Source organism: Chlorocebus sabaeus, chromosome 14 (genome assembly GCF_047675955.1).
Source record: "Chlorocebus sabaeus isolate Y175 chromosome 14, mChlSab1.0.hap1, whole genome shotgun sequence".
In the NCBI taxonomy this organism is placed as follows: Eukaryota; Metazoa; Chordata; class Mammalia; order Primates; family Cercopithecidae; genus Chlorocebus; species Chlorocebus sabaeus.
The window spans coordinates 67,964,277-67,991,478 of record NC_132917.1 but is presented as its reverse complement, the minus strand read 5'-3'; the positions used below and the strand labels follow the sequence as shown (position 1 = coordinate 67,991,478).

The following is a 27,202-nucleotide window of genomic DNA, read 5'->3' as shown; positions in this document are numbered from 1 at the left end:
CAATAGAGATTGTAGAGCTGTCAGCATTTGAATGTCTCATTAGTGAGAGGAGAGGAAAGGCAAATTAACGCTTTTTCTTTTTGACAGTTACATACTTTAAAGAAAAATGACTAAAGGAAAAAGTGTATGATTATTTTCATCAGAAGATGTTTTAATTGCCTTTTATATTGTCTTATTTAAATGCCATAATAGAGCCGTAAATATGATATTAATAGATTATAAATATCTGCTTACATAAATAATATATCCTGTCTTCCTCCTTTCTATCAAGATTGAAAAGGCCAAACCTATTAAATGTGGAACATTTGGTGCAACATCTTTACAGCAGAGATATTTAGCTACTGGAGATTTTGGTGGAAACCTTCATATATGGTAAGATGATTTAGTCAGTATTCAGACAGATGAGACAGGCAATTTATTTGATAGTTTCATTACTCTTTCTCTGAAAGAGAGAATTTTAATTTAAAAATCTTTCTTTATATGTTCCATTTTAACTATAAAAATATGAGAATTTTCTCTTAATACATATTTCTAGATTTCATATTCAAAATCCATTTAAAAATACTAACCTATTTTTCTTTAGATATTTTGGATAATATTATCAATGCTTATTTTCACACACACTGTTTGGTGCTAGCATTTAATGCCATGTATTTGTAAATAAAGGTCTATTCCCCCTCCAACTTTAAAAATACAGTATATAAAAATGCACATGAATAACATTGAAAAAGTAGGTATTAATTATTTATATTTCAGCAATAGATTTAGCACTGCAGAATGTTTGTTTTTTCAAGCTTTAACATCTAAGCACAACTTTTTAGAAGCATATCTGTTGAACAAATCAAAATAAACTTGTTTTGAATGGGCAAAATCACAATTCTGCCAAATGCCTTTTTCATATTTTACCTAGAGTTGTTTCTTATTTAGAGTGGAATGAATTGAAATTCCTTTTTAATTACTTTGTAGGAAAATCTATTATTGTAATCATTTATAGTATACAGCAGTGTTCTAAAATATTATGGAGAAAGTTCTAGAGTGTTCTAGAAAAACTATCTTTCCTGCATCATGTTTTCTAACATGACCTTTCTTGAGTCTCACTTAGAACCTGCTACTTTATAATTACATTACTTTAACATATTTATCTGTCTTAGAATCATAACATTAAACAAAATGAAGCTATTTTAATTTCTCCTTGCTTTAACTCCTTAATAATTAAATTAGCATGTATTCGTTAGTTCTTAGATGCTTTGTCATATGCTTTGAGAGATACTGGGAGAGGGGCAAGTTTGAATGCTATTTTAAAAAATAAATATATTTCAACACAAGAGTATTCAAAATATTAAATAGTACCATTGACCATCTTTCTAATATAGTGTCCTAGTATAGTACAGATATTACCAACTTACTTTCATTGATAAATCTTATAATTTCATGTTAAAAAATAATGTTTTAAAGTCTATAAAATAGTAAAACAGTCATTTCAACTAGAACCACAATCTTGTTTAATCTCTTGATTAGTTCATAATGATGGTAAATGTAATTTCTAAACTAGGTTGAAATATCTCAAAAAATTTTTCTTGTTTTTGAGATGTAGTCTCGCTCTGTTGCCTAGGCTGGAGCGTAGTGATGCGATCTCGGCCCATTGCAACGTCCGCCTCCCAGGTTCAAGTGATTCTCCTGCCTCAGCCTCCCGAGTAGCTAGGATTACAGGTGCCCACCACCACGCCTGACAATTTTTTGCGTTTTTAGTAGAGACAGGGTTTTGCCATGTTGGCCAGGCTGGTCTCAAACTCCTGACCTCAGGTGATCTACTCACCTTGGCCTCCCAAAGTCCTGGGATTACAGGCATGAACCACTGCACCTCGCCACAAATTTTGTATTAGTAAGGTTTTACTAATAAATCTTGGCCCAATAATAAATTGGGATTATATTTCATGAATAGCCACATTCATTTTAAATATCCGTAAGTTATTGAAAACTAAATTATTAAGAGAAATATAAATAGAAGTTCCAGTAGAAAAGCCAAAGAAGGGGAGAAATGGAGATCGGCAAGAAAAGGAATGTGTGAGGATCACCTAGTCAAGCCATTCATTGCCCAGTAGTGCAACTGTGGTAATCAATACTTTCCTGAATGCCTTTCTGTGAATTGACCTATTAGACGAACTTCAGCCTGTCTTTCAGTAATACATACTGTTGTACGATGACACGCTGAAAAATATGTCAGTAGATGAAAATCAGTATGTACTTCAGTGGGAAAATAGTACCTTATAAAGGAAGAAATGTGTACAAAGTAAACACTATTCATATTTTATCCTTTAAAACGGTCATAAGATCCAACTACTGAGGCCTACTTTGGAAGAATTCTAATGAACATGATGATTTAGTAAGGCCAGCTAATGGTGTCCATCTTCTGTTCACTTCCCATATTTTTGTAACAGCCACTAAAACCCAGAATTGAAAAAAATTGTCCTGAGAGCCAGGTCCTCAGATGCATGGTGGTTTTTTCTTTTCTTTTCTTTTCTTTTTCTTTTTCTTTTTTTTTTTTTTTCCTGAAACAGGGTCTTGCTCTGTCACCCAGGCAGGAGGGCAGTGGCATGATCTCAGCTCACTGCAGCCTTGACCTCCCTGAGCTTTACTGTGTATTTGAAGCAGTATTTTTTCATACTTCAGTGTACCACAGTCATTGTTTTGGGGACCCATCTGAGATCCTGATTCCTTATGTTTGAGGAGAAGCCCTTGAATCCATGTTTATCAACAAGCATACCTGGTAATTCATCTATGGGGGTCTTGGAGAGATCATCTTTGAACACTACGTATGGTGAGCTCAGGATTAGAATTTCAAGTTGAATGATGACAGTTCTCATTGGGGACTTGAAAGAAGCTAAATGGAGAGAAAATTTCAGAAGTGTAAATAAATGTATAAACTATCTTCATAGCAAAACCTTAATTTCTATACAAAAAAAAATCTAACTGTAATATGTGTTTTTGAATTTCAGTAGCAGACTTAAATGTTTGGGACATGTGGTGTAAAAAGCTGTGTTTGTTGTTTAGGAATTTAGAAGCTCCAGAGATGCCAGTATATTCTGTAAAGGGCCATAAAGAAATTATAAATGCCATAGATGGTGTAGGTGGACTAGGAATTGGAGAAGGAGCACCTGAAATTGTGACCGGCAGCCGAGATGGTGAGTCCATGTATTCTATGTATTTTGTTTATTTATTTTAATGGAAATCTCTATGCAGCAGTACGTCCTCCCTGAGTAAAAATCGCCTTCAGTTACCTTGACTCCCTAAATCTAACAGTCTTGCTGCTACTTTTTTAACAGGCAAGTTTGATTGCTTCTCTCTCGATTGTTTCAGACTTTTGGGTATTTGGAGATAGATTCATAGCACTTCTTACCACTATTTTAGTGTTGAGCCGGTTCAACTACTAACAATGATGGTTTCCTCTGAACCCTGAAGGATTTAAAATGTCTTTACAGGCTTTTGAGGCAGCTGACGATATAATGTGGGTGGCAGCTTTTCATTTTCTTTTTTTAAAAGACAGAGTTAGTACTTGTGAAAATTGTCATATTGACAGCTGGTTGAAAACTGAAGTTCTGTGATCCATCCGCTGGAGAGTTCCAAAGGCACCAGCTCAGCTCTTCCACCCTGCAGTGACCAACAAGGAAGGGCCAGGTCTTTTGGTGTCCAAAGTGGTACTGCATGACTTTAATAGAGTCAGAAATGTTTTTGCTTCACGAAGGGTACACGAGAAATTTGGTACCTATTATAATTGATTTGCCTAGTTGTTTAATGACTGCTCAAGACCATGAGGAAATTGCTTTAAAAGAAAAGTGAGATATAATTTTCTAATAGGTACTCAAGAGCAGCTGTGTTTTAGAAATCACTTATTTTTTTTTACTCATAAAAGCAATATTGAGTATAGAGGGAAAAAATAATATTCAGTCTACCACACTACCACAACCATTAGATTTTTCTTTTTCTTTTAGGTCTTATATATAATTTTGCATAGTTATAAGTGTGAATATGAATTTGTATCTTAGAAACTTTTTTCATTTAATGTTTTGTCATATGCACATATTGCTGTTACCACAGTTATTTTAATGACTATATAATATTCCATCATATGGCCATACTTAACCATTCCCCTATAAGCCTTCAGTTTGCTTTTTTTGTTGTCTTATGAGAGTGGCTTAAAAATAATGAGTAAATGAGTATTGTCATATGTGTAACTCTTTTGGAATAAACATATTTTATTTTATGATTTTTAAAAAAATGTATTGGGCCAGGTATAGTCGTTCATGCCTATAATCCCACAACTTTGGGAGGCCGAAGCGGACGGATAACTTGAGACCAGGAGTTTGAGACCAGCGTGGGCAATGTAGCGAAACCCTGTCTCTACTGAAATACAAAAATTAGCCAGTGTGGTGGCACACATCTGTAATCCCAGCTACTCAGGAGGCTGAGGCACAAGTTTTGCTTGAACCTGGCAGTGGGAGGTTGAAGTGAACTGAGATCGCACCACTGCACTCTAGCCTGGGCAACAGAGTGGGACTCCGTCTCAAAAAAAAAAAAAAAAAGTTTAAAATTTACTGACAAGTGTTCCATAGTACTTATTTATAGTCAGCTACAGTAGATGAGGTAGATTTCAAGTCTACCCTGTTAGCGTTGATTTTCTTTTTTTCTATCTTATTTTTCAGACAAAATGGTATTCCTTTCCAATTTGTGTTTTTTTCTATATTTACTAGTTAATTTTGTTTTATGAATACTCTGTGTTCTTTGCTCATTTATCTTTTGCAAACTTACTATAAATCTTATCAATGTGTATAAATCCGGTAGAGAAAGATAATCTCTTATCTCTATATATGGGTTTTTTTTTGTTTAAACAGGCTTTTGCTGGGTGCAGTGGCTCATCTCTGTAATCCCAGCACTTGGGAGGCTGAGGTGGGAAGATCACTCGAAACCAGCTTGGGCAACATAGGGAGATGCCATCTTTACAAAAACTTTAAAAATTAGCCAGGCATGGTGGTATAGTCCCAGCTACTTGGGAGGCTGAGGTAGGAGGATCACTTGGACCCAGGAGGTCGAGGCTGCAGTGAACCATGATCGCGTGACTGCACTCCATCTTGGGTGACAGAGCAAGACCCTGTCTCTAAATAAATAAATATTAAAGTCAAGCAGCCTCTCAATGATCTTTATTTTATCCCTGGAGGTAAATCTAATGTTGTACCTCCATCTTTCCTGAGTTATTTTCCTTTTAAGGATTTTTTTTTTTTTTGCCCTTTTCTTATTCTCTCTCAGGTACTTGCCTTTTAGCCATTTTATTACATGCATTTGCATTTCTTGTAGGTAGTGACACTATTTTAGTAAGTAGTCCCATAACATGAATTAAAACGAGGGGGTTGAAATTAAATTGAGAATTTGTTAGTTTTATTTAACATTTTCCTCTTCACTATTGCCACAGGAAAATTAAACTTAATTGTATATGAAATAGTATTCTAGACCAGGCACAGTGGCTCATGCCTGTAATCTCAGCACTTTGGGAGGCCAAGGCAGGTGGATCACCTGAGGTCAAGAGTTTGAGACCAGCCTGGCCAACATGGCAAAACCCCATCTCTACTAAAAAAATACAAAATTTAGCTGGGCGTGGTGGTGGGCGCCTGTAGTCCCAGCTACTCAGGAGACTGAGGATAGAGAATCGCTTGCACCTGGGAGGCGGAGGTTGCAGTGAGCCAAGATCATGCCATTGCACTCCTGGGTGACAGAGTGAGACTCCATCTCAAAAAAAAGAAAAGAAATAGTATTCTAGAACTCACAACATAAGAAACCATTAATTCAAAATTAGAGTGTATTCATGCCGATGGTTAAATGGGTAGTAAGGAAAAAAGTAAAAATGAAAACAACACTAGTATTTTCTCTAATAAATAACACATTTGTTTTAGGCTCATGATTTGAATTACGTAACATTCACATTTGCCTTGTCAGTCATCACTTGTAGATAACTTAGGAACACTTGTTGGCTTATCTGTGTGTCTATTAATTTGGAAACCAAGCCAGATAGTCACATATGGGTGATATCTCTGATATTAAATAAAACTTACCCAATTAGAAGTCAGAACAATGTGGATATTTTCAGATGTCATAACATCTGTCATATTGCCATGTACATAGGAAGCCATAGAAGAACAATGTAGAAAAGAAACATGATCATTCACTTTTGAATTTTTGCCAACTTACTTTTATGCATGGCAGGAACCGTGAAGGTATGGGACCCAAGGCAAAAAGATGATCCTGTTGCTAATATGGAACCTGTACAAGGAGAAAACAAGAGAGACTGTTGGACTGTGGCATTTGGTAAATTATTGAAGAATTCTTGCATTTGAATTATCAGATGGTAAAAAGCACGATCCTGCAAGAAATTTCACACTAGTCTCTTTATAGTCTGTTTTGTGGATTATTTACTGAGGCAAATATACATGGTGGTTAATGTCAGCCTCTGGATCCTGGGTTTGAATTCTCACCTGCAATAAGTATATTGGCTGTGTGGCCTGGAGCAAGTTACCAAAGTTATCTGTTCCTTGGTTGTTTCATTTGTAAAATGGAATTAATAATAGAATTTACTTAGTTGTGTCGTCATGAAGATTCAATGAGTTAATTACATGTAAAGTGCTGAGAATTGTGCTTATTATTATGTGTTTCTGTTTAATTAGATAATATTGACCTAATTTAAAATCAGACACCATTAAAGGGGATAAACCAAGCCTCAGATGCAAACGATAACCTAACAAATCATACATTACACTGTGTACAGAGTATGTTTATTTTCCAGAAAATAGTTTGCCATTGCAAAGTTATTTCTTATAAATTTTGATAACTGTGTTCCTTTATTAATTTACTTAAAATGAATATTGATTTTGTAAGACTAATTGACATTTGCCCTTTGATATGGTTTGGATCTATGTCCCCACCAAATCTCATGTTGAATTGTAATCCCCAGTGTTGGAGGTGGGGTCTCCTGGGAGGAGATTAATGGGGGCAGAGTTCTCATGAATGGTTTAACACATCCTCCCGTATAGTTTAAATCACCTCTAGATTACTTATAATACCTAATATGATGTAAATGTTGCGTCAATCATTGTTGTATTGTTTAGGGAATAATGACAAGCACAAGAAATCTGTGCATTTTTAGTGTAGATGCGAATTTTTTTCCAAATATTTTCAATCCATGGTTGGTTGCCTATAGATGCAGAACCCATGGATAGGGAGGGCTGATGGTAGAAGAGAATAATAGTAGGAATATCCTTAGAGATGGCTCAGGACAATGGCCAGAGGTGTTAGGATGGCCTGAAGATCATTCTAAGTTTTTGACGGTTTTTGTAAGGAGGAGATGAAATCCAAGCTTTAGGACAATGAACTAATGGTATTTAGCGGGAGTGATGGGTGGCACAGAGAATATGAGTTGAAGAGCTCTTTGCAGTATTCCAGGGAAGACCTAAGTTACAAGCACTGAGAAGGGAGCAGAGTGGATGATTCGGAAGATAATATTATGCAGAATACATAGAATTGGGGAATTTTTTTGGATATGAAGAACAAAGAAAAGGATTATGTCCAAGATGACTGAGTTTTCAGCCTGATTGTGGGGTGAATGATGTTATTATACAAGGGGTGGGATAATTTGTAAAGGAAAATGGTAAGGTCATTTTAGAACATCATGAGTTTAAGATGATGGCGTACCATCTAGGTGGGGCCCACAGTGGAAACGCAGGGCTGGAGTTTATGAGAAAAACAAAGTTGGCGGCAGTAGAGAATGAAAGCCTGGGGACAGGATGCCCAGATAGCCTAGCACAGTACAGGGGCCTCCTTCTCACTTAACACTCTTTCCTTAGCAAGAGGTACTTGGAAAAAAATCCTTGAATTCCAGGAGGATGAGTTTAACTACAGATTATAAACTTACTTCAGGTATGATCATCCACACTACTAAAAATATGTTACAGTATGCTACAGCTTATTTTCAGATTTCCTTGTAAAGATGGGATCACATCAGAACAGCATTTTTCAAGATAAATTAGTTTTAAAATTTCTGTTTGTGTTCAAATATAGTTACTGCCAAGAAAGCAACAGAAGTATAACTGTGTTTATTCTCCGAGACCCCTTTGTGTTTGAGTTATAGTTGGCCTGCTAGCCTTTGCAGATACAGTATAAAGCTTTTTTTTTTTTTTTTTTTTTTTTTTTTTTTTTTTTTTTGGAGACGGAGTCTCGCTCTGTCGCCCAGGCTGGAGTGCAGTGGCAGGATCTCGGCTCACTGCAAGCTCCGCCTCCCAGGTTCACGCCATTCTCCTGCCTCAGCATCCCGAGCAGCTGGGACTACAGGCGCCCGCCATCACGCCCGGCTAACTTTTTTTTTTTTAAAGTAGAGATGGGGTTTCACTGTGTTAGCCAGGATGGTCTCCATCTCCTATAAAGCATTTTCTTTAAATTGAATTCAATAAACACTTTCACATATCCTTTCAGTATGGAATTACAGTGAATGAGCTTATATTAGTCCGTTTTGCATTGAATTTCTTTAAATGCTATAAAGGAATACCTGAAACTGGGTAGTTTATAAAGAAAAGAGGTTTATTTGGCTCATGGTTCTGCAAGAGTATACAAGAAACATGGTGCCAGTGTCTGCTTCTGGTGAGACCTCGGAAGTGTCTGCTCATGGCAGAAGGCAAAAGGGGATCAGGCGTGTCACATGGTGAGAGAGGGAGCAAGAGAGAGGGGAGGAGGGAGGCGCCAGACTCTTGAACAATCAGGCCTCGCATGAACTAGAAGAATGAAAACTCATTACCACAAAGACTGCACTGAGCCATTCATGAGGGATCCAGGCCCATGACCCAGCACCTCCCATCAGGCCCCACCTCCGACATTGGGGATCTTACGTCAGCATGAGATTGGGGGCACAAATATCCAAACTCTTATCAGAGATTTAAACAAACCAAAAAACTAATGGATACCACATTAATAATCTTGATGTCCTGTCAGGACTGGTAAGATGGGATTCTACCCAGTGTGATTTTTAAAATCTGATTTAGTAAAAGCTGTATGTATAGTTTCATAAGATTTTTTTTAAGCAACCTTTATAAGAATGCATTTATAAGGATGTGAAATGTTGTATCTTGATTTCCAGGCAATGCTTATAATCAAGAAGAACGTGTTGTTTGTGCTGGTTATGACAATGGGGATATCAAACTATTTGATCTCAGAAATATGGCATTACGGTGGGAGACAAACATCAAAAATGGGGTAAAGTACATTCTGATGCTTTTTGGTTTCTCTGCGCATGTTTCCATTCACCTCTGAACTACTACAAAAGGAAGACACCTCTAGTAACTCATCTCAGTCAACCCCTCTGCCAATGGTTCTTAACTTTTTGGGGCCAAACCCGTTTGAGAATCTAATGAAAATCCTGAATCCCTTCCTCAGAAAATGAGCTCACACCCACATGTGGTATGTACAATGTTGGGGGAGTCACCAGCCCCTTCAGCCTGTCTGCAGACCCCTGTGGGCCATGTAGTAAGATTTCAAAATAAGCAAGTAAAAGGCCTTTTTATGCCAATACGGAAAGCCTGAAACAGTAGTCACTTCCCCAGCTCAGATTTTTGGTTCCTCAGTTGTACACCTTTAGCAAAGAATGTGGTTTCCTCCTGTTTTCTGTCAGCCTTTACTTAACTGTTAAATAACATAAAAAGTTAAATAATGATTCCCCAAAGGGATTCACTGAGCATGGGAACCCAAGATAGTTTTGTTCATCTTACTAATGGAAAAAAAAAATGGTTTTTTCTTTTTTTTTTTTTTTTTTTTTTTTTTTTTTGAGACGGAGTCTGGCTCTGTCGCCCAGGCTGGAGTGCAGTGACCGGATCTCAGCTCACTGCAAGCTCCGCCTCCCGGGTTTATGCCATTCTCCTGCCTCAGCCTCCCGAGTAGCTGGGACTACAGGCGCCGCCACCACGCCCGGCTAGTTTTTTGTATTTTTTAGTAGAGACAGGGTTTCACCGTGTTAGCCAGGATGGTCTCGATCTCCTGACCTCGTGATCCGCCCGTCTCGGCCTCCCAAAGTGCTGGGATTACAGGCTTGAGCCACCGCGCCCGGCTTTCTTTTTTTTTTTGAGATGGAGTCTTGCTCTGTTGCCTAGGCTAGAGTGCAGTGGCGCGATCTTGGCTCACTGCAAGCTCTGCCTCCCAGGTTCACGCCATTCTCCTGCCTCAGCCTCTCAAGTAGCTGAGACTACAGGTGCCTGTCACCACGCCCGGCTAATTTTTCATATTTTTTAGTAGAAATGGGGTTTCATCGTGTTAGCCAGGATGGTCTCAATCTCCTGACCTCGTGATCCACCCTCCTCAGCCTCCCAAAGTGCTGGGATTACAGGTGTGAGCCACCATGCCTGGCCAAAAAAAAAGAATTTTTTTTTGAGATGGAGTCTTACTCTGTCACCCAGGCTAGAGTGCAAGGGCGTGATCTCAGCTTACTGTAACCTCCACCTCCCAGGTTCAAGCAATTCTCCTGCCTCAGCCTCCCAAGTAGCTGGGACTACAGGCACACGCCACCATGCCCGGCTAATTTTTGTAGTTTTAGTAGAGACAGGGTTTCACCATGTTGGTCAGGCTGGTCTTGATCTCCTGACCTCATGATTCACCTGCCTTGGCTTCCCAACGTGTTAGGATTACAGGCATGAGCCACCACGCCCGGCTGGAAAAAAATTTTTATGGTAAAAGTTAAAAGAGAAAATGATTGTTGGAGTGCTTTCACATTATCTGACCATTTTAAAGCTGTTTTACTTAGTTTAAAAGAGCCTCCTGAGTTAATACTGGTGAGACTACCAATAATAAATATTCTCTGTTTTCAGGTATGTAGCTTGGAGTTTGACAGAAAAGACATAAGTATGAATAAGTTAGTAGCCACATCTCTGGAAGGAAAGTTCCATGTTTTTGACATGAGAACACAGCATCCAACCAAAGGTTTTGCCTCTGTTTCGGAAAAGGTAAATATGAGGGAAATGTCTTTATATGAAGAAGAATGATAGCTTGGCTTAGACTGATAAGTAGAATTAGTCACCAAGGTTTCTTCCAGGTCTTTATGTGAGGGGAGCTATTTTTGATACATTCCTTTGAGATCTTGACAAGTTTTTCTGTGCAAAGAGTACTTCCCCAAAGTTTATCAACTTTAGACTTCTTGATTATAATAAAGATCTCAGTTAGGTAGGAATCTTATTTTGTAGTTTAGGAGCAATTAGAAGAAACCTAGCTGATAATAGGAATTTGATCAACAAAACCCATCCTCGTGTTTCCTAATAAATATATAATATTTGTGCTAATACCTGGTTATATATTTTTCAAAATATAACTATATGTACATGATGTCATTACATTTTATTTTATATTCCAGTTTGCTATATTAAATGAAATTATTGAAAGCACTGAGTACTGTGATTATAGTAGATGTTCAAAAATATTTTATTTACTTACTTAACTTTGCCTTGCATTTGAGGTAGCTGAGAGGGAAATATGGTATTACAGCATTAGACCAATAGATGAGGAAAGCAGGGCAAAAGGAAAATACTGGTTTAAAAAAAAGATAGTTTCTGGACTGGGGGCATTACAGAAAATTCATGCAAAAAGGTCCTGTCATTCACAAGAAATGGATTGGAAATGTGATTTGAGTTTTCTCAAGTATAAAAAGAAAGAAATATCAATTACGGATTCCTTGTTTCCGTAAGATTAAAATATACAAGTTGCTCATGAAGAAAGAATTTACTCCCTTGCTTCTCTGTCTCCTGTGGATTCAGCAGGATTTCTTGAACCTTCCTATTTTGTCTCATTATTATTATTGTGTGTAAATTATTGTCACTGCCTTATGAAAACGAAATTCTTAACAAGATAATTATAAAGTATTGGTTTGCTTTTGTCATTTCAGAATATATTAAATATCTATCAACAACATAGATCACTTTACTAAACTGTTACATGTATAATTTGCAACACATATATCATTATCTATAAATAATAGTGTCATCTCCAATTTTTTGTTTTGTTTGTTTGGCTTTTTTTTTTTTTTTTGGAGACAGAATCTTGCCCTGTTACCCAGGCTGGTGTGCAGTGGCATGATTATGGCTCACTGCAGTCCTGGGCTCAAGTGATCCTCCTGCCTCAGCCTCCCAAGTTGCTGGGAGTATAGGCACACGCCACCACATCTGGCTAATTAGAATTTTTTTTTTTTTTTTTCATAGAGACACAGTCTTGCTGTGTTGCCCAGTCTGGACTTGAAACCTGACCTCAAGTGATCACCTCGGCCTCCCGAAGTGCTGGGATTATAGGCGTGAGCCACTATACCTGGCCCAGTTTTTAAAAATTATATTTAGTTAACCTAGTAATTGCTAAATCTGCCAAATAGATGACTCTGGTATATTTTAAGAGGTCATTTCCCCTCTTGCTTTTTGTGTTTTTCTCAACTTCCTGAAGAAGAAGAGAAGTTTAAGCTACAAAATGAAATGTTTCAACAGCTTGAACCTAATCACTGGGAGACCATGACACACTTAAAATATGTGTTTTGAGATATGAGTCTTTATCAGCTAATGGTAATTCTCTCAAAAGACTATTGAAATCAAAGGTCAAGACTAATCACTCACTAAAATGTGGTGTTCCACAATAGCCAGCCTCACTGCTTCTACAAAGCAGCAGTCATTCATTCCCTCCCACCTCCTTTCTCTCCCTCCCTCTGTCTCTCTCTGTCTCCTAAATTCCCCCCAGTTAATGCAGTATTGCCAGGATGGATTTACGGGTTGCTATTGAGGTGCTAACTGTTAACCTTCCAGCTGCTGGTTTTTAGTCTTTAGTCTAATGTGAATGATAAAGACCGTAGCTTATTATGACCATAAACATTGTCTATAAGTCCTCATGGTCCGTATTTTGAAGACTGGACAGGTCAATGGCAATACATTGAAAATAAGGCTCTGGGAGCTGTTAGTTAAAATTCAGTCTATAAATTTTAGTTAAAATTCAGTCTAGAAGAACTCTATACTTATTGCTGACTTTTGCTGTGAACTTCAAACTGTTCTCAGAACTAAAGTGCATTTAAAAAAATTCAGTCCACATTTTTTGTATATATAAACAAAAGTATATATTTTTGCATTTTGAGTGTTTTCCCCCTCAGAATGAACTAGAGGTATTTACATATGTAAAATCTATTCATAATGTATTTGATACTGTAAACTTAAATGGACTTTAAATTTAATACCTGTCTTTTTAAAAATGCAGTAGAACTTTGTTTCATAAAGCAATAAAGAAAAATGATGCTTTTTCTAATTTCTTATGTGCTCCTATAAATCTCTGTAGCCATTATAAAGAAGCGTGCCAGAAAATAACCTTAATTACTTTTATAACCGTTGAAATTATAGTAGTAAAAGTTCTTTATTTGCAGAGTTTCTCTTCCAGGGCACCATTTAGCATATAAACCAGTTGTGTGCCTCTTGTTCTGTTTAGGCTCATAAATCTACTGTGTGGCAGGTCCGACACCTGCCGCAGAACAGGGAGCTCTTTCTGACAGCTGGAGGCGCCGGCGGCCTTCACCTCTGGAAGTAGTAAGTCTGCCAGTGCACACTGCTCCTTTTAAAGTTACCTGTGGGTGTAAAGTAGGATTAGATTGAACTTTTTTGTCTTTTTTTTTTTTTTTTCCTGCTTTGACTTAGTTCATTTTGATATGATTTAAAATTTCATGGTATTACATAACTTGTTTTCTAAGCATTTTGTATGAATATACTTTACATTTAGTAAAGTGTACACTAATCTTCTTTTGATACATTAAGTCTATTTATCGTTTTAGTTGTGTCTTCTAAGTATGTAAAAGTTAGCCCAAGACTTTTATCAGATATTATCTTGAAGTGATTAGAACACTCACTGCCTCTAAAAGATGGGGAAAGGGTTCCTTGCCTAAATGTAGATAACATCGTTGTGATAGACCCCAACAGAGTCTGAGGCTCCTGATTGGTCTTCAGGAAAGACCTTATCACTGAGTTTGCTTTCTGCATATCTAGGCTGGGTGAGTTACAGTGAATGCTTTACTATGCAAGCTACTCTCTGAATCCCAAGGGCCCTAACATCGTAGATACTAGATCATTTAAAAGGTCTGATATACTTGCTCAGGGTTGGCCTGTGAAAAGGAGAAAAAGCAAAACAAAACAAAAATTAAAGATCTGATAAAAATTGTGAGTTAGTGGTATTTCTGAATACTTTATTAGCTAAGCAATATGTACTTGGAGGGGAAAAATTACATCTTTCTTAAACATCACTCGGAAAAAATAGCAAGCCTATAAATGAAGGATCTTTCAAAAATAAAGTTTCATTAATAATGTAAGAAGAAAAACACCATCATTAATATATCTGGGACTTTCACATTTATAAAATTCTTCTCTATTAGCTCTTTTGAGAAGCTGGAAGGGGTTCTGAAAAACAGGGCTACAGTTGGAAAGTACTTGTTAAAGTACTGTGTGCAGGGATACCGCTGACAAAAAACCAGAGTGAATGTTTTATTTTATATTTTCTGATAGAGTCTTGCTCTGTTGCCCAGGCTGGAGTGCAGTGGCATGATCTCATCTCACTGCAGCCTCCACCTCCAGGTTCAAGGGCTTCTCCTGCCTCAGCCTCCTGAGTAGCTGGGATTACAGGTGCCCACTACCATACCCGACCAATTTTTGTATTTTTAGTAGAGACGGGGTTTCACCATGTTGGCCAGGCTGGTCCCGAACTCCTGGCCTCAGGTGATCCACCCGCCTCGGCCTCCCAAAGTACTGGGATTACAGGCATGAGCCACCGCGCCTGGCCAGAGTGAACGCTTTAGATCGAAACAGTATGGTTATGACAAAACTCTGTCTCTACTAAAAATACAAGAATTAGCTGGGCGTGGTGGCACACGTCTGTAATCCCAGCTACTCGGGAGGCTGAGGCACGAGAGTTGCCTGAATCTGGGAGGTGGAGGTCTCAGTGAGTTGAGATCACACCACTGCACTCCAGCCTGGGCGACAGAGTGAGACAGAGCAACAGACTTTTTCTGTCTCAAAAAACAAACAAACAGTATGGTTTCTGTGAGTGAAAAGCAGAGGAAAAGTTTGAGGCGTTCTGGGAGAATGTGGGGTAGACCGATCACTTGCTACTTTCCCTTCTTCTAGCACCTTTGCCCGTTGTTCTTCCCTGATTTTTCCACCCCGGTCTCCTCCCCACGTTAGGCTCTGCCAGTCCCCTTAGTGAAGCCATGTGGTGGCACGTCACTATTGTACTTGGTGACCAAATCTTTAGGCTGCTTACTTGAAGAAATAGTTCCAGTTTTCTTTGTAATCCACACGTGGATTTGTATTCCATAAGACACACAAACACTTTTGCAGCTGGAAGTTTTTACTACAGTGGATTTCGTTCTGTCGGTAAAGTTAGGTCTGTATGCAAATTTGAAGTTTAGTGCAATGTAAACTTTACACTTAACCAGAACAGATGTGCAGTCTAATCTTCAAATCGGTTTGGAGTTTTACTGTCAAGTATTGTACCAGCAAAGGGAATTGGTTTAAGTACAATGATATGTAGCTTTATTTTCATTTGCCAGTCTGTCTTGGTAGTAATGCAATTAAATTGTAAATATTTATTGGCCGCTGAACCAACAGCTCCTAGAAGAAATCATCTAGTTATTCATGACTTGTTTTTTGAATAACTTCAACATGCTGTTTTTTTTTTTTTTTTTTGAGTATTATTTGAATCACATACACATATTCTTTTAAAACTTCAACAGGTAATATGGAAGGTTTTAAAAAATCTTTATGTTATCTTTTGAATACTAAATAACTGCAGCCTTTGCCAAGAGATACGTGAAAGACGTCTGTATTTAAACCGTTTATTCATCTGAATGTTTTATTTCTTTTCATCAAAGTGATTTGTAGGGTTTGAGAGGAAGAGAAAATAGTAGATCATCTACCTGTAGATTCTTCTTCCATTTCCATTTTGCTTCTGATTGGCTTTGGGCTTCTTACGTTCTTGGCCTTTGCCAGCATTTATGAAATAAAGATGCTGTCATAATTGATACTAGTAGGTTTTAAAAGGCCTTCTGAGGAGTGATGCTTCTGTATTTTATCAGGAACACATCTCCACTGGGGAAGAGTGTTTTTTTCCCCCTTTTCCAATCTAGACCAGATGGGATTTATGACTTTAACCTTCTGCTTCTCTTACCATATCAATTTATATTTTCAGCTGAAAAAAATCAAATGTTCTCAGAACCACTTTTTTCTTGTTGGAAACAATTACATTTAGGTCTAACATCTCCACTCTGTGACGCCTTCCCATAGAAGTGGTATACAAAAGGTCCTTAGGCTTGGGTCTGTGTAATGGAGCTTGGGGGTTAGAAGCTGGCATCAGTTTTTCATTCTGGAAGTGTTTAGATGAAGTTCTGCAAATGTTACTCATGGCCATTGCCTTTGCACATTGTTTGCCTGTGATATCCAGCAATCTAAATCTGGAGGAAAATTACAATAAATAAAAGATGATCAAAAGCACCAAGTAAATGTATTAATGAATCCTAGATCAACCTAGAACTTTCATATTAAAAGAGAAAACATAGATACATGTTGAACAGAAATGACTTTTAGAAGTTTTTAGTAGAACTAATAACCCTTTTTATGACATGTTTTGGGGATAGGATTGAGGTTGAAATTGTCTCTTTATTTGCAAACAACTCAGTATTAGAAAGATTCTGTAAGTATTTATTAGTCCCAGTAACCAACTGAGAAATAGAGTCATTGAAATGTCTATGTAGAAATAAAATGGTGAAAGCTAAGATTTATGCACTCTTACTTTGATCTTGTTTTCAGTGAATACCCTATTCAGCGGTCAAAGAAAGATTCTGAGGGAATAGAAATGGGAGTCGCAGGTTCTGTAAGCCTTCTGCAGAATGTTACGTTGTCCACCCAGCCCATTTCAAGTTTGGATTGGAGTCCAGATAAAAGGGGTCTTTGCGTCTGTAGTTCATTTGACCAAACGGTGAGAGTACTAATCGTTACGAAACTCCATAAAATTTGACTTCAAGACTTTGGACTCACAGAATTTAAGATAGGTTCTGGAATCCTCTGACCCTCATTGAACAAAGCTGGATTTGGCTGATGACAAAAGCCCCCAGACACAAGCCCCTGGGCCAGCCTCCAGCCTCTCCTGGGGCGTGTTTGCCAACTTGCTTGCTGCTGCGCGTGGGTATCAGAAGCACCGAGTAAACTGTCTCCAGGGCCAGTGCTTTTCTTCTCCCTTCCATTTCTAAGTCAATAGTTGTCTATAATTAAACATATTTCAGATTTGTTCTGTGTCCCTGAAGTTCCATATTTTATCTTTATTCTTGTGTTATGTTTTAGTGTCTATAATGTTGTGGTGGGAATCATTTCATTTGGTTTAAAAGAGTTTGCCTTGGAAAAACTGAATTATCCTTCAGAAATACATTTTGAGAGATTTCAGTGTCAGTACGTTTCTGGACATAATATTATTGTATAAAATATCAAAATGGTGGGCCAGGCATGGTAGCTCACGCCTGTAATTCCAGCACTTTGGGAGGCTGAAGTGGGCAAATCACGAGGTCAGTAATTCGAGACCAGCCTGGCCAACATGATGAAACCCCATCTCTACTAAGAATACAAAAAATTAGCTGGGCGTAGTGGCGGGCGCCTGTAATCCCAGCTACTCCGGGAGGTGGAGGTTGCAGTGAGCCGAGATCGCACCACTGCACTCCAGCCCTGGCGACAGAGTGAGACTCTGTCTCAAAAACAAATATATATATATATAAAATATCTCAAAATGGCATGGTTGGTCTAGATTTGGGTAACTATTTTCAGCAATTTAATTCATAAAACAAAATGCTATGATTTATAAAGCTCTTTTTTACTTAAAATACAGGAATTGAATTGGTGAGGCTTTTGGTTATTGACTGTGGTAAGTGGTGGTGAAATGTACACGATTGTAGGGGTTTTGTAGTCTTATTTTTGGTCATACTTTAAAAATGCATTTTATGAATAAACTTCTGTTTTTGAGATCTACAGAAGCTTTGATTCTGTTACCTTAACAGTAGTAATAAAGTTAACGTTTTCACATCATTTTGCTTTATAAATGCTTAATTAATAGTTAATTCACTTTGTTTCTTTAATGTTCACCTTATCTTTAAGGCTTTGAAATTACTGACTTTATCACACTTTCATTAAGCCTACCCTCCCCCACCTCCATTGAAGAGAATGCAGCCACCTAAAACATTCATAATATGTGAAATATATGTGATTTCAGGGGATCATGGAGAGTCATTTATTTGGAATATTAAGAAAATTAAGGTTTTTTTTTTTTTTTTTTTTAGTTTCACAGTGTTTTATAGAATAATGCTGTGGATATAATTATGAAGGTAAAAATTAAATTGAACTTTAAAAAAGTCTATATCTGCAGGTTTTTAAAAAATTTGCAATGAAAAAAAGGAAAATTTGTAGATGTCTCTCTTAGAACACTTGTATTTGGTAATAGAGTCAACAACAATAAATACCTGTATTTTATGAAATCTAAGATGTCATCGATACCACTGATGCTATGCCATTCAAGAAAACGGAGCCAACTAAAACATTCATAATATGTAAATGTATGTGATTTCAAGTGATCATGGAGAGTCACTTGTTTGGAATATTCAGTTGAGAAAATTAAGTATTTTTGTTGTTGTTGTTTCCAATTTTTTTTTTTTTTGAGACGGAGTCTTTGCTCTGTCGCCCAGGCAGGAGTGCAATGTCATGATCTTGGCTCACTGCTACCTCTGCCTCCCGGGTTCAAGCAATTCTCCTGCCTCAGTCTCCCGAGTAGCTGGGATTATAGGCATGTGCCACCATGTCCTGCTAATTTTTGTATTTTTAGTAGAGATGGGGTTTCGCCATGTTGGCCAGGCTGGTCTTGAACTCCTGACCTCGTGATCCACCCACCTCAGCCTCCCAAAGTGTTGGGATTACAGGTGTGAGCCACCGCACCCAGCCCCAATGTTTTGAACAATGGGATATAATTATGAAAGTAAAAATTAAATTGAACTTTTAAAAAGTTTATATCTGCTTTTTCTTAATTTGCAAAGAAAAAATGGAAAATCTGTGGAAATCTCTCCTAGGACACTTGTATTTGGTAATATAATAGAGTCAACAACAATAAACACCTGTATTTCATTAAATCTAAGATGTCATTGATACCACTGATGCTAGGCTGATATGATGAAACTGTGATAAAATGCTTTTTTTTTTTTTTTATCACTTACTGTTTGCTTTATATTAATTGAGTGTTCTTTTTATTTACACATAGACTTTTTTTCCATTATGTATCACTTGTGTGCATCCTTAAAAAGAAAAATATATACAGTAGACTATTATTCTAAGTAAAGTAACTCAGGAATGGAAAACCAAACATTGCGTTTCTCCTAAGTGGGAGCTAAGCTATGAGGATGCAGAGGCATAAGAATGGCACAATGGGCTTTGGGGACTTGGGGAAAGATGGGAAGGGGATGAGGGATAAAAGACTACAAACCGGCCGGGTGCGGTGGCCCACGCCTGTAATTCCAGCACTTTGGGAGGCCAAGACGGGCGGATCACGAGGTTAGGAGATCGAGACCATCCTGGCTAACACGGTGAAACCCCGTCTCTACTAAAAATACAAAACAAAATAGCCGGGCGTAGTGGCGGGCGCCTGTAGTCCCAGCTACTTGGGAGGCTGAGGCAGGAGAATGGCGTGAACCCGGGAGGCGGAGCTTGCAGTGAGCCGAGATCGCGCCACTGCACTCCATCCCGGGCGACTGAGCAAGACTCCGTCTCAAAAAAAAGAAGAAAAAAACAAAACAAAACAAAAACTACAAATCAGGTTCAGTGTATACTGCTTGGGTGATGGGCACACCAAAATCTCACAAATCACCACTAAATAACTTACTCATGTAACCAAATACCACTTGTTTCCCCCAAACTTATGGAAATAAAAAAATTAAAATAGAGGAAAATTTATACAAAATAAATTTGGTATGCTATTCCTCAGATTCCTTCATATTCAGAGTTTAATTCTTCTAAATCACTTTTTGAATTCAGAGCCATCAGTGTTCATGGTTTTCCTTATAATATTGTCCTTTGTGCATAAAAATGTTGGTATGTAGCATTTCTTTAAAACATGTTCCACTATTGCCTTCAGGGTTTTCTTTCAATTTACTTACACTTCTTCAACACGTTTTTGTGTATACATACATGCAGGCAGTGACAACTGTCAAGACCGCAGCCTGGCTGACCATGATTATTTCAGTTGTCTATTGCTGTATAACAAACCACTGCAGACCTTCATATCTTATAACACTAACGATCATTTATTTTGCTTAGGAGTCTGATTTGGGCAGGGTTCAGCAAGGAAGCCTCATCTGTGCTCCAGATAGCGTGAGGCAGGCAGCTCTACTAAAGGCTGGTGGACCTGCTTCCAAGATGGCACGCACTCATACTACTTGCAGGTTGGTGCTGGCTGTTAGCTGGGACCTCAACCAGATCTGAGAAGCAGGGGCTGAGCTCACCACATGGCATAGGGTTTCTGAGCATGGTGGCCAGGTTCCAAGGGTGAGCATCCCAGGAAAACACCGGGCAGAAGCTATCTTGTTTTATTAATGACCTAGCTTCATAATTTACTTAGCATCACTTTGCCACACTCTATTAGTTGAGGTAATCACAACCTCCTATCCTAAGTTCAAGGGCAGAGGACATAAATTCTACTTCCTTTTTCTGTGTGTGTGTGTGTGTGTGTGTGTGTGTGTGTGTGAGAGAGAGAGAGAGAGAGAGAGACAAGGTCTTACTCTGTTGCTATGCTGCCCAGGCTGGAGTGCAGTGGCACCATCATAGCTCACTGCAGCCTCGACCTGAGCTTTAGGAATCCTCCCACTTCAGCTACCAGAGTAGCTGGGACTACAGGTGTGTGCTGCCACGCCCAGCTACATTTTTAAAATTTTTTGTGGAGATGAAGTAAATTCTACTTTTTGATGGGGTCTTGACTAGGTTCCGAAAGAGCGTGTGAGCTGGGTGTGGTGGCTCATGCCTGGAATCCCAGCACTTTGGAATGCCAGGGCGGGTGGATCATCTGAGGTCAGGAGTTTGAGACCAGTCTGGCCAACATGGTGAAACCTCATCTCCACTAAAAATACAAAAATTAGCCGGGCATGGTCATACACCCCTGTAATCCCAGTTACTTGGGAGGCTGAGGTGGGAGAATTGCTTGAACCTGGGAGGCGAAGGCGTAATCCCAGTTACTTGGGAGGCTGAGGTGGGAGAATTGCTTGAACCTGGGAGGCGAAGGTGTGTAGTGAGCTGAGATCACGCCACTGGACTCCAGCCTGTGTGACAGAGTGAGACCCTGTCTCAAAAAAAAAAAAAAAGCACGTGAGACTTTGAAATACTGTGGCTAGTTTTGGAAAAGACAATCTGGTGTAGTGATTGTAAGATTCATCCTAATTTCAAAGATGCATAAATGGACAGAAGGATGTTCTCATTCGAATTGATGAAATGCATTGCTTCAAATGCAGATACTCCTATCCCACCCATCTACATACACCCCTCCCTGCCCCTAATTTATTGCAGACATGACTAATCAATCATGCCACTCATTCTTCGTGAGCCTCACAAGCTTTATCACACTCTGCTAGGAGCCACTACCAACTGCTGGCAAGTGAGATAAAAAGTATTTACTCTCCTGAATCTAGAGAGTGAAAAACAGGTAGCCTCCTGTACCAGGAGTTACTGGACACCCCTCTCCCCCCGTCTGTGGCTTTGTGTTTCAGTATGCCAGGAAATGAGGAGGCTCTCCAGCACTAGACCGTGTAAACCAAACTGATGCAAAAACCAAAATGGCGCTTCATTCATATGTAGTGAGGGATGAACCCTTAGGTGCCAAAATGCCTAGGTTTGCCAACTGAGAACCTTCTTCATGTCCATTTATCTGAGATTCTGTGTAATTGTTTTGAAGTCTTTCTGTGAGAGTGGAATTAGAGACAGGTGTTGACAGTATTTAGAATAATGCATCCAGGCCTTAGTGAAGCCTTAAAAAAAAAAAAAAACGGTCTCAGAACCACAAAGCTCTAGGCTATTGTGCACTTTTTACTGCAAATATGTTTCCATTCTTTAACTTTGCTAGGTGTGGTGGTAAATTGTAGACTGTTTTAGTAAGGGATTTCTGGAATAATTCTCATGGGGTGGTGGGGAACCTTCCAGGGAAATGCTACTTTGTAATGACTTTTTTTTTTTCTTTTGACCACCAGACTGTCCTCTAAAAGTAAGTGAGACATGCAGGCTTCAGATATGAAGCCGGCTTGTGCAACCTGATTATAATATAGCAGTCTGCAATCAGGTGCTATGGCTCGTTTGAAAAATATGTGGGCAATTGGCTTTTAGCTATGTTTTTGTTGCTGTTGTTATTATTTAGTTTTTATTTCATAATCGTAAACTTAACTCTGCAACTCATCCAGCTAGGCATGGAAGGGAATAAGGAAGGCATGGAAGGGAATAAGGAAGTCATGGAAGGGAATAAGGAAAGCATGGAACTGCAGCAAGAGCACAAAGATTCTAGGATACTATGAGCAAGTGGGGTGGAAGGGTGCTCTCCTGAGCTACAGAAGGAATGGTCTGGTGGTTAAGACAAAACATGAGTCCCACTGATTAGAGTTGTCCACAGTCAGCAATGGTGATCTTGCTGGTCTTGCCATTCCTGGACCGAGAGCATTCCATGGCCTCCATAATCTTCATGCCTTCTTTCACCTTGCCAAAGACCACATGCTCTCCATCCAACCACTCATTCTTGGCAGTGCAGATGAAAAACTGTTAACCGTCTGTGTTGGGCCCAGCATTTGCTATGGACAAGATGCCAGAACCTCTGTGTTCTAGGATGAAGTTCTCGTCATCAAATTTCTCCCCATAGATGGACCGGTGCCATTATGGTGTGTGAAGTCACCACCCTGACACATAGACCCTGGAATAATTCTGTGAAAGCAGGAACCCTTATACCCAAATCCTTTCTCTCCAGTGCTCAGAGCACAGAAGTTTTCTGCTGTCTTTGAAATATTGTCTGCAAACAGCTCGATGGAGATGCGGCCCAAGGGTTCACCGTCAATGGCGATTTTGAAGAACACAGTGGAGTTGACCATGGCTGGTAGTACTGGGCTCCTGGCGGCGTCGGCATCTGCTGGCTATGTTTTTTAAAAGGCAGGTTGGTTACGCTTACCCAGGAAGCCTCTGTCTCTGAATTCTGGCCACTCTCACTGTGTTGTGGAGCCCCACCTCCCTGCTTTGGATGAGACTATACTGCCAGGCACCATTCTCAGGGCCATATCCAGCTGTCCCAATAAAATGGGGCCTAATGCTGCTCTTCTGAGAGCTTGGGGGCACTGGGCCCATGCTGCCCTCAGACTTATCAGGACCTGCTGACAGAAGTCCTGTCCCTTGTCCAACCAGCTGAGGACTCAGCTGCTGGGACAATGTCCTCTGTTATTCCACCCTAAGTACCTGCATATTGCCTGGAGTGGTGAGAAATTCTTTAACCATGCGTTTTCCCTACCAGATTTAGGATAAACAAGTGGCAGTATGAAAACTCTGTGAGTCTTTGTCGCTGTGTAGGGATCTAGAGGCTAAACCCTTGTCCTCAACTCCAGAACCAGAAAAATGGTTATCAGTAGAACAGCACAGAGGAAGCAGATGCAGATTATCCTCACAGTGCCATGGCCATGAATGCAGTTGTCCATAGGTTTTGTATATTTTACATCAAACATCAAGCTTGAATGAAGGAACAGGATTTTGACTTTGTGTTTTTAACTTAAAGCATAAGAGGAGATTCTAGGTAAAAGGGCTGTGACCAAATACAGCTGCATTTATATAGTCATGGATCAATTTTATGAAGGATTCTTTAACAACTGAGCTTTGCTTATGGTGTTCTGATCCAGTTCTGTCCCTAAGCCAACTTAAAACCAGATCACTCAGCAATACCCTTTATACAACACTTTTTTTTTTTAAATTTTAATTGAGATTGAGTCTCACTGTGTCACCCAGGAAGAGTGCAGTGGCGTGATCTCAGCTCACCGCAACCTCCGCCTCCTGGGTTCAAGCACTTCTCCCACCTCAGGCTCCCAAGTAGCTGGGATTACAGGCATGTGCCACCACGCGCAGCTAATTTTTTAATTTTTAGTAGGGATGGGGTTTTGCCATGTTGGCCAGGCTAGTCTCAAACTCCTCACCTCAAGTGATCTGCCTGCCTTGGCCTCCCAAAGTGCTGGAATTATAAGCATGAGCCACTGCCCCTGGCCCCTTTATACAACATTTAATAAATGTTGGGCCAGGCACAGTGGCTTATGCTTGTAATCCTAGCACTTTGGGAGGCCAGGAGTTCAAGACCAGCCTGGGCAACATAGTGAGACACTTGTCTCTACAGAAAATTTTTTTTTAAAAAGTAGCTAGGTGTGGTACCACAGCTTATAGTCCCAGCTGCTTGGGAGGCTGAGGCAGGAGGATCACTTGAGCCCAGGAGGTTGAAGCTGCAGTGAGTGGTGACCGTGCCACTGCACTCCAGTCTGAGCAAAATGAGAGACCCTGTCTCAAAAACAAACAAATAAATAAATAAATAAGTGAAAATGTCGATTGGTGATTAAAATGATAAGTAATTAGAAAAAAAAGTCCATCTTAAGCCCTGGCCTGTTTTCTGAAGGCATTGTTATTGATTAGGGTTAGGTTGAGCTGCAAGTAACTGAAAACCCAAAATATACATTTTTTTTTTTTTTTATGTCTCTCATCAAAATCTAGGTAAGCAGTCTGGGCTGCTCTAGTGGCTCCACAGTGACCAGGGACCTGCTGCCCTGTGTCTTCTTCCCTCGCCATTCTCATGGAACAGTGTGCCTGTTCCAGTTGAACCATCACATTCACATTCCAGACAGCAGAAAAGTAGGAAAAGTAAGAAAAAGAACATCTTGCCACTTTGAAGAACACTTTTGCTTGTATCCACTGATCATGATTTGGTCCTTCCTGTGTTCACACCTATCACAGTGAGACTGAGAAGAATAAACCTGATTGTGTGCAATCATATACCCGGCCACCGTTTGGGAGTTCTGGTACTGAGGAAGCAGGGAAATGGATGTTGGGAGGGGTAGCTGGATTCTGCTGTGGCCTGACAGAGCCCTCAAACAGCCTCCCTGGCTGCTCCTCCCATGAGGTGACAACTAGGGCGCGACCAATGCACGCTTCTTTAGGCCAGATCTGGGTCCTGGCACCCAATACTCCCTTTTGGCAATTGTATCTTCTCCATCAGCTGTTGTAAACCAGACACCGTGGAATCCCTTGGTTTTTAAAGTTACTTTTATTATCCTTTATGTGCACCAATGCAAGCCCAGCCCAGTACAAAAATAGGAAAGGAAGACTCCCCCCTAAACACTCAAATTGATCTTTCATACTACATTTCTTTTCTTGCGAATTTATTTTTACTTAATAATAACTTTTTTCGAATCCCAAATACCTTTTCCACTCAAGATCAGTACAAAGTCACACGCAGTAGAACATGAACGGCACAGCTTACCTCATGCGTGTCCATAAACTCACCAAAGGAGCTTGAAGGGAGAACAGCGTCTTTATGATCCGGCGTGTCTTGGTACCTGCTTAAAATCACTTTTGCTTGTGATTTAGCTGGATACACTTTGTATATATACATGAAAAATAATTTTTTTTTTTTTCTGGGAATGTGTAAGGACTGTTCAACACACAAAATGATTTCATCCTTTTTTGAATGAGAACAGCCCAAAAGTTTCTGGCAAATACACAGAGTTCGTAAGACATGAAATTCAATTATGTCGTGGTACATCAGGTCCGCCTCTTCTCGACTTGCAGTGGATTTTCTTCCTCTGTGAAGGAGCCCCTCCTCCAGCCGCGCGTTCGGAATCCCAGGCCGTCCTTGTAACTGAAGACCCAGTGGTGCGCTGCCCCCTTGTGGGAGGTGTGGGCATTGCAGACCTTTCATCACAAGGACACGGAATTTGTCTTTCAAATGCGGCTGGAAAAATCTGTCCTTTTTTTTAATTCCCAGGAGGCACGCAAGCCAAATTGGACCTTGAGAAAGACATTATCTTACAGAAATGTCTTCCAATAAAAAATGTGATTGTGTTTATGAAAAAAACCCACTTCGTATATAACAGCACTGCATAGCATACCTATGCTTGTTTTTGCAGAATGGGTTTTTTAACCAAAAGTTGGATCGTTAGCTTTATTACAGATTCAGTCTTACTGGTAGCATCACAAGGCTGACTTCCAAGAGAAAATATTTGGCTTTTTATAAAGTGAGGAACTATTTTGTAAAGTAAATAGTACATGCCTCTATCTTCCACCAACCATTTATTCTGCAAGTTCTGATTTTAATGAAGTATTTCTCAGAGTAAGGACTTCTTTATACCATCACTAAACTTCCTGCAGGAATTTTAGAATTTCTCCCCATCTTCTTTGCTTTCCAGATTCACGTAGGATATAGCCACTTTTTTTTTTTTTTGAGACGGAGTTTTGCTCTTGTTGCCCAGGCTGGAGTGCAATGGCGCAATCTCGGCTAAATGCAACTTCTGCCTCCCAGGTTCAAGCAATTCTCCTGCCTCAGCCTCCCGAGTAGCTGGGATTACAGGCATCCACCACCATCCCCGCCTAATTTTGTATTTTAGTAGAGACGGGATTTCTCCATGTTGGTCAGGCTGTTCTCGAACTTCTGACCTCAGGTGATCCGCCTGCCTCCGTCTCCCGGAGTGCTGGGATTACAGGCATGAACCACTGTGCCCAGCCATATAGCCACTGTTTTTAAAAGCCATTTCCACACTACCAAGTTAGTGAGTAGCAGCCCTCCACCCGCCCACCTTTGGCTTATGGACCATGCAGCAAAAAGAAGCAACACAAAATAAACTGTGGTCAAAAGAGACTCACAGTTCTCCCTCACACAGGAGGCTGAAGACACTCACACTTCCTCCTTTTAAGTCTTCAACTTTTCTTCTTTGTCACACCCAATGCTTTCATAGTCAGAAAACGTCAGTGCTGGAAGAGGCCCTCGAGAACTCTGCTCTCAATTTCTGCATTTGAAGACGGACCCAGACCCTCATCTCCTGACCCGTCATCCAGTGCTGTTC

At 39.6% G+C, this 27,202-nt stretch overlaps 1 protein-coding gene and 1 long non-coding RNA gene across 2 annotated transcripts in view; one reads left to right on the top strand and one right to left on the bottom strand.

The window, feature by feature from the left end:
• Nucleotides 1–18,143, top strand: part of DNAAF10 (dynein axonemal assembly factor 10) — a 27,328-nt gene extending 9,185 nt beyond the window's left edge. The window contains exons 2-8 of the mRNA XM_007970415.3: nucleotides 272–372; nucleotides 3,052–3,182; nucleotides 6,253–6,354; nucleotides 9,170–9,285; nucleotides 10,887–11,021; nucleotides 13,519–13,616; nucleotides 16,881–18,143. Coding sequence (XP_007968606.2) covers nucleotides 272–372; nucleotides 3,052–3,182; nucleotides 6,253–6,354; nucleotides 9,170–9,285; nucleotides 10,887–11,021; nucleotides 13,519–13,616; nucleotides 16,881–17,088 — 891 coding nt within the window. The 3' untranslated portion in view covers nucleotides 17,089–18,143. The remainder of the gene's footprint in view (nucleotides 1–271; nucleotides 373–3,051; nucleotides 3,183–6,252; nucleotides 6,355–9,169; nucleotides 9,286–10,886; nucleotides 11,022–13,518; nucleotides 13,617–16,880) is intronic.
• Nucleotides 13,428–27,202, bottom strand: LOC119627264 (uncharacterized). Its single transcript, XR_005243385.2, has 2 exons — nucleotides 25,624–27,202; nucleotides 13,428–13,654 (listed from the first exon to the last, which is right to left on the bottom strand). It is a non-coding gene; the product is annotated as an uncharacterized lncRNA (long non-coding RNA).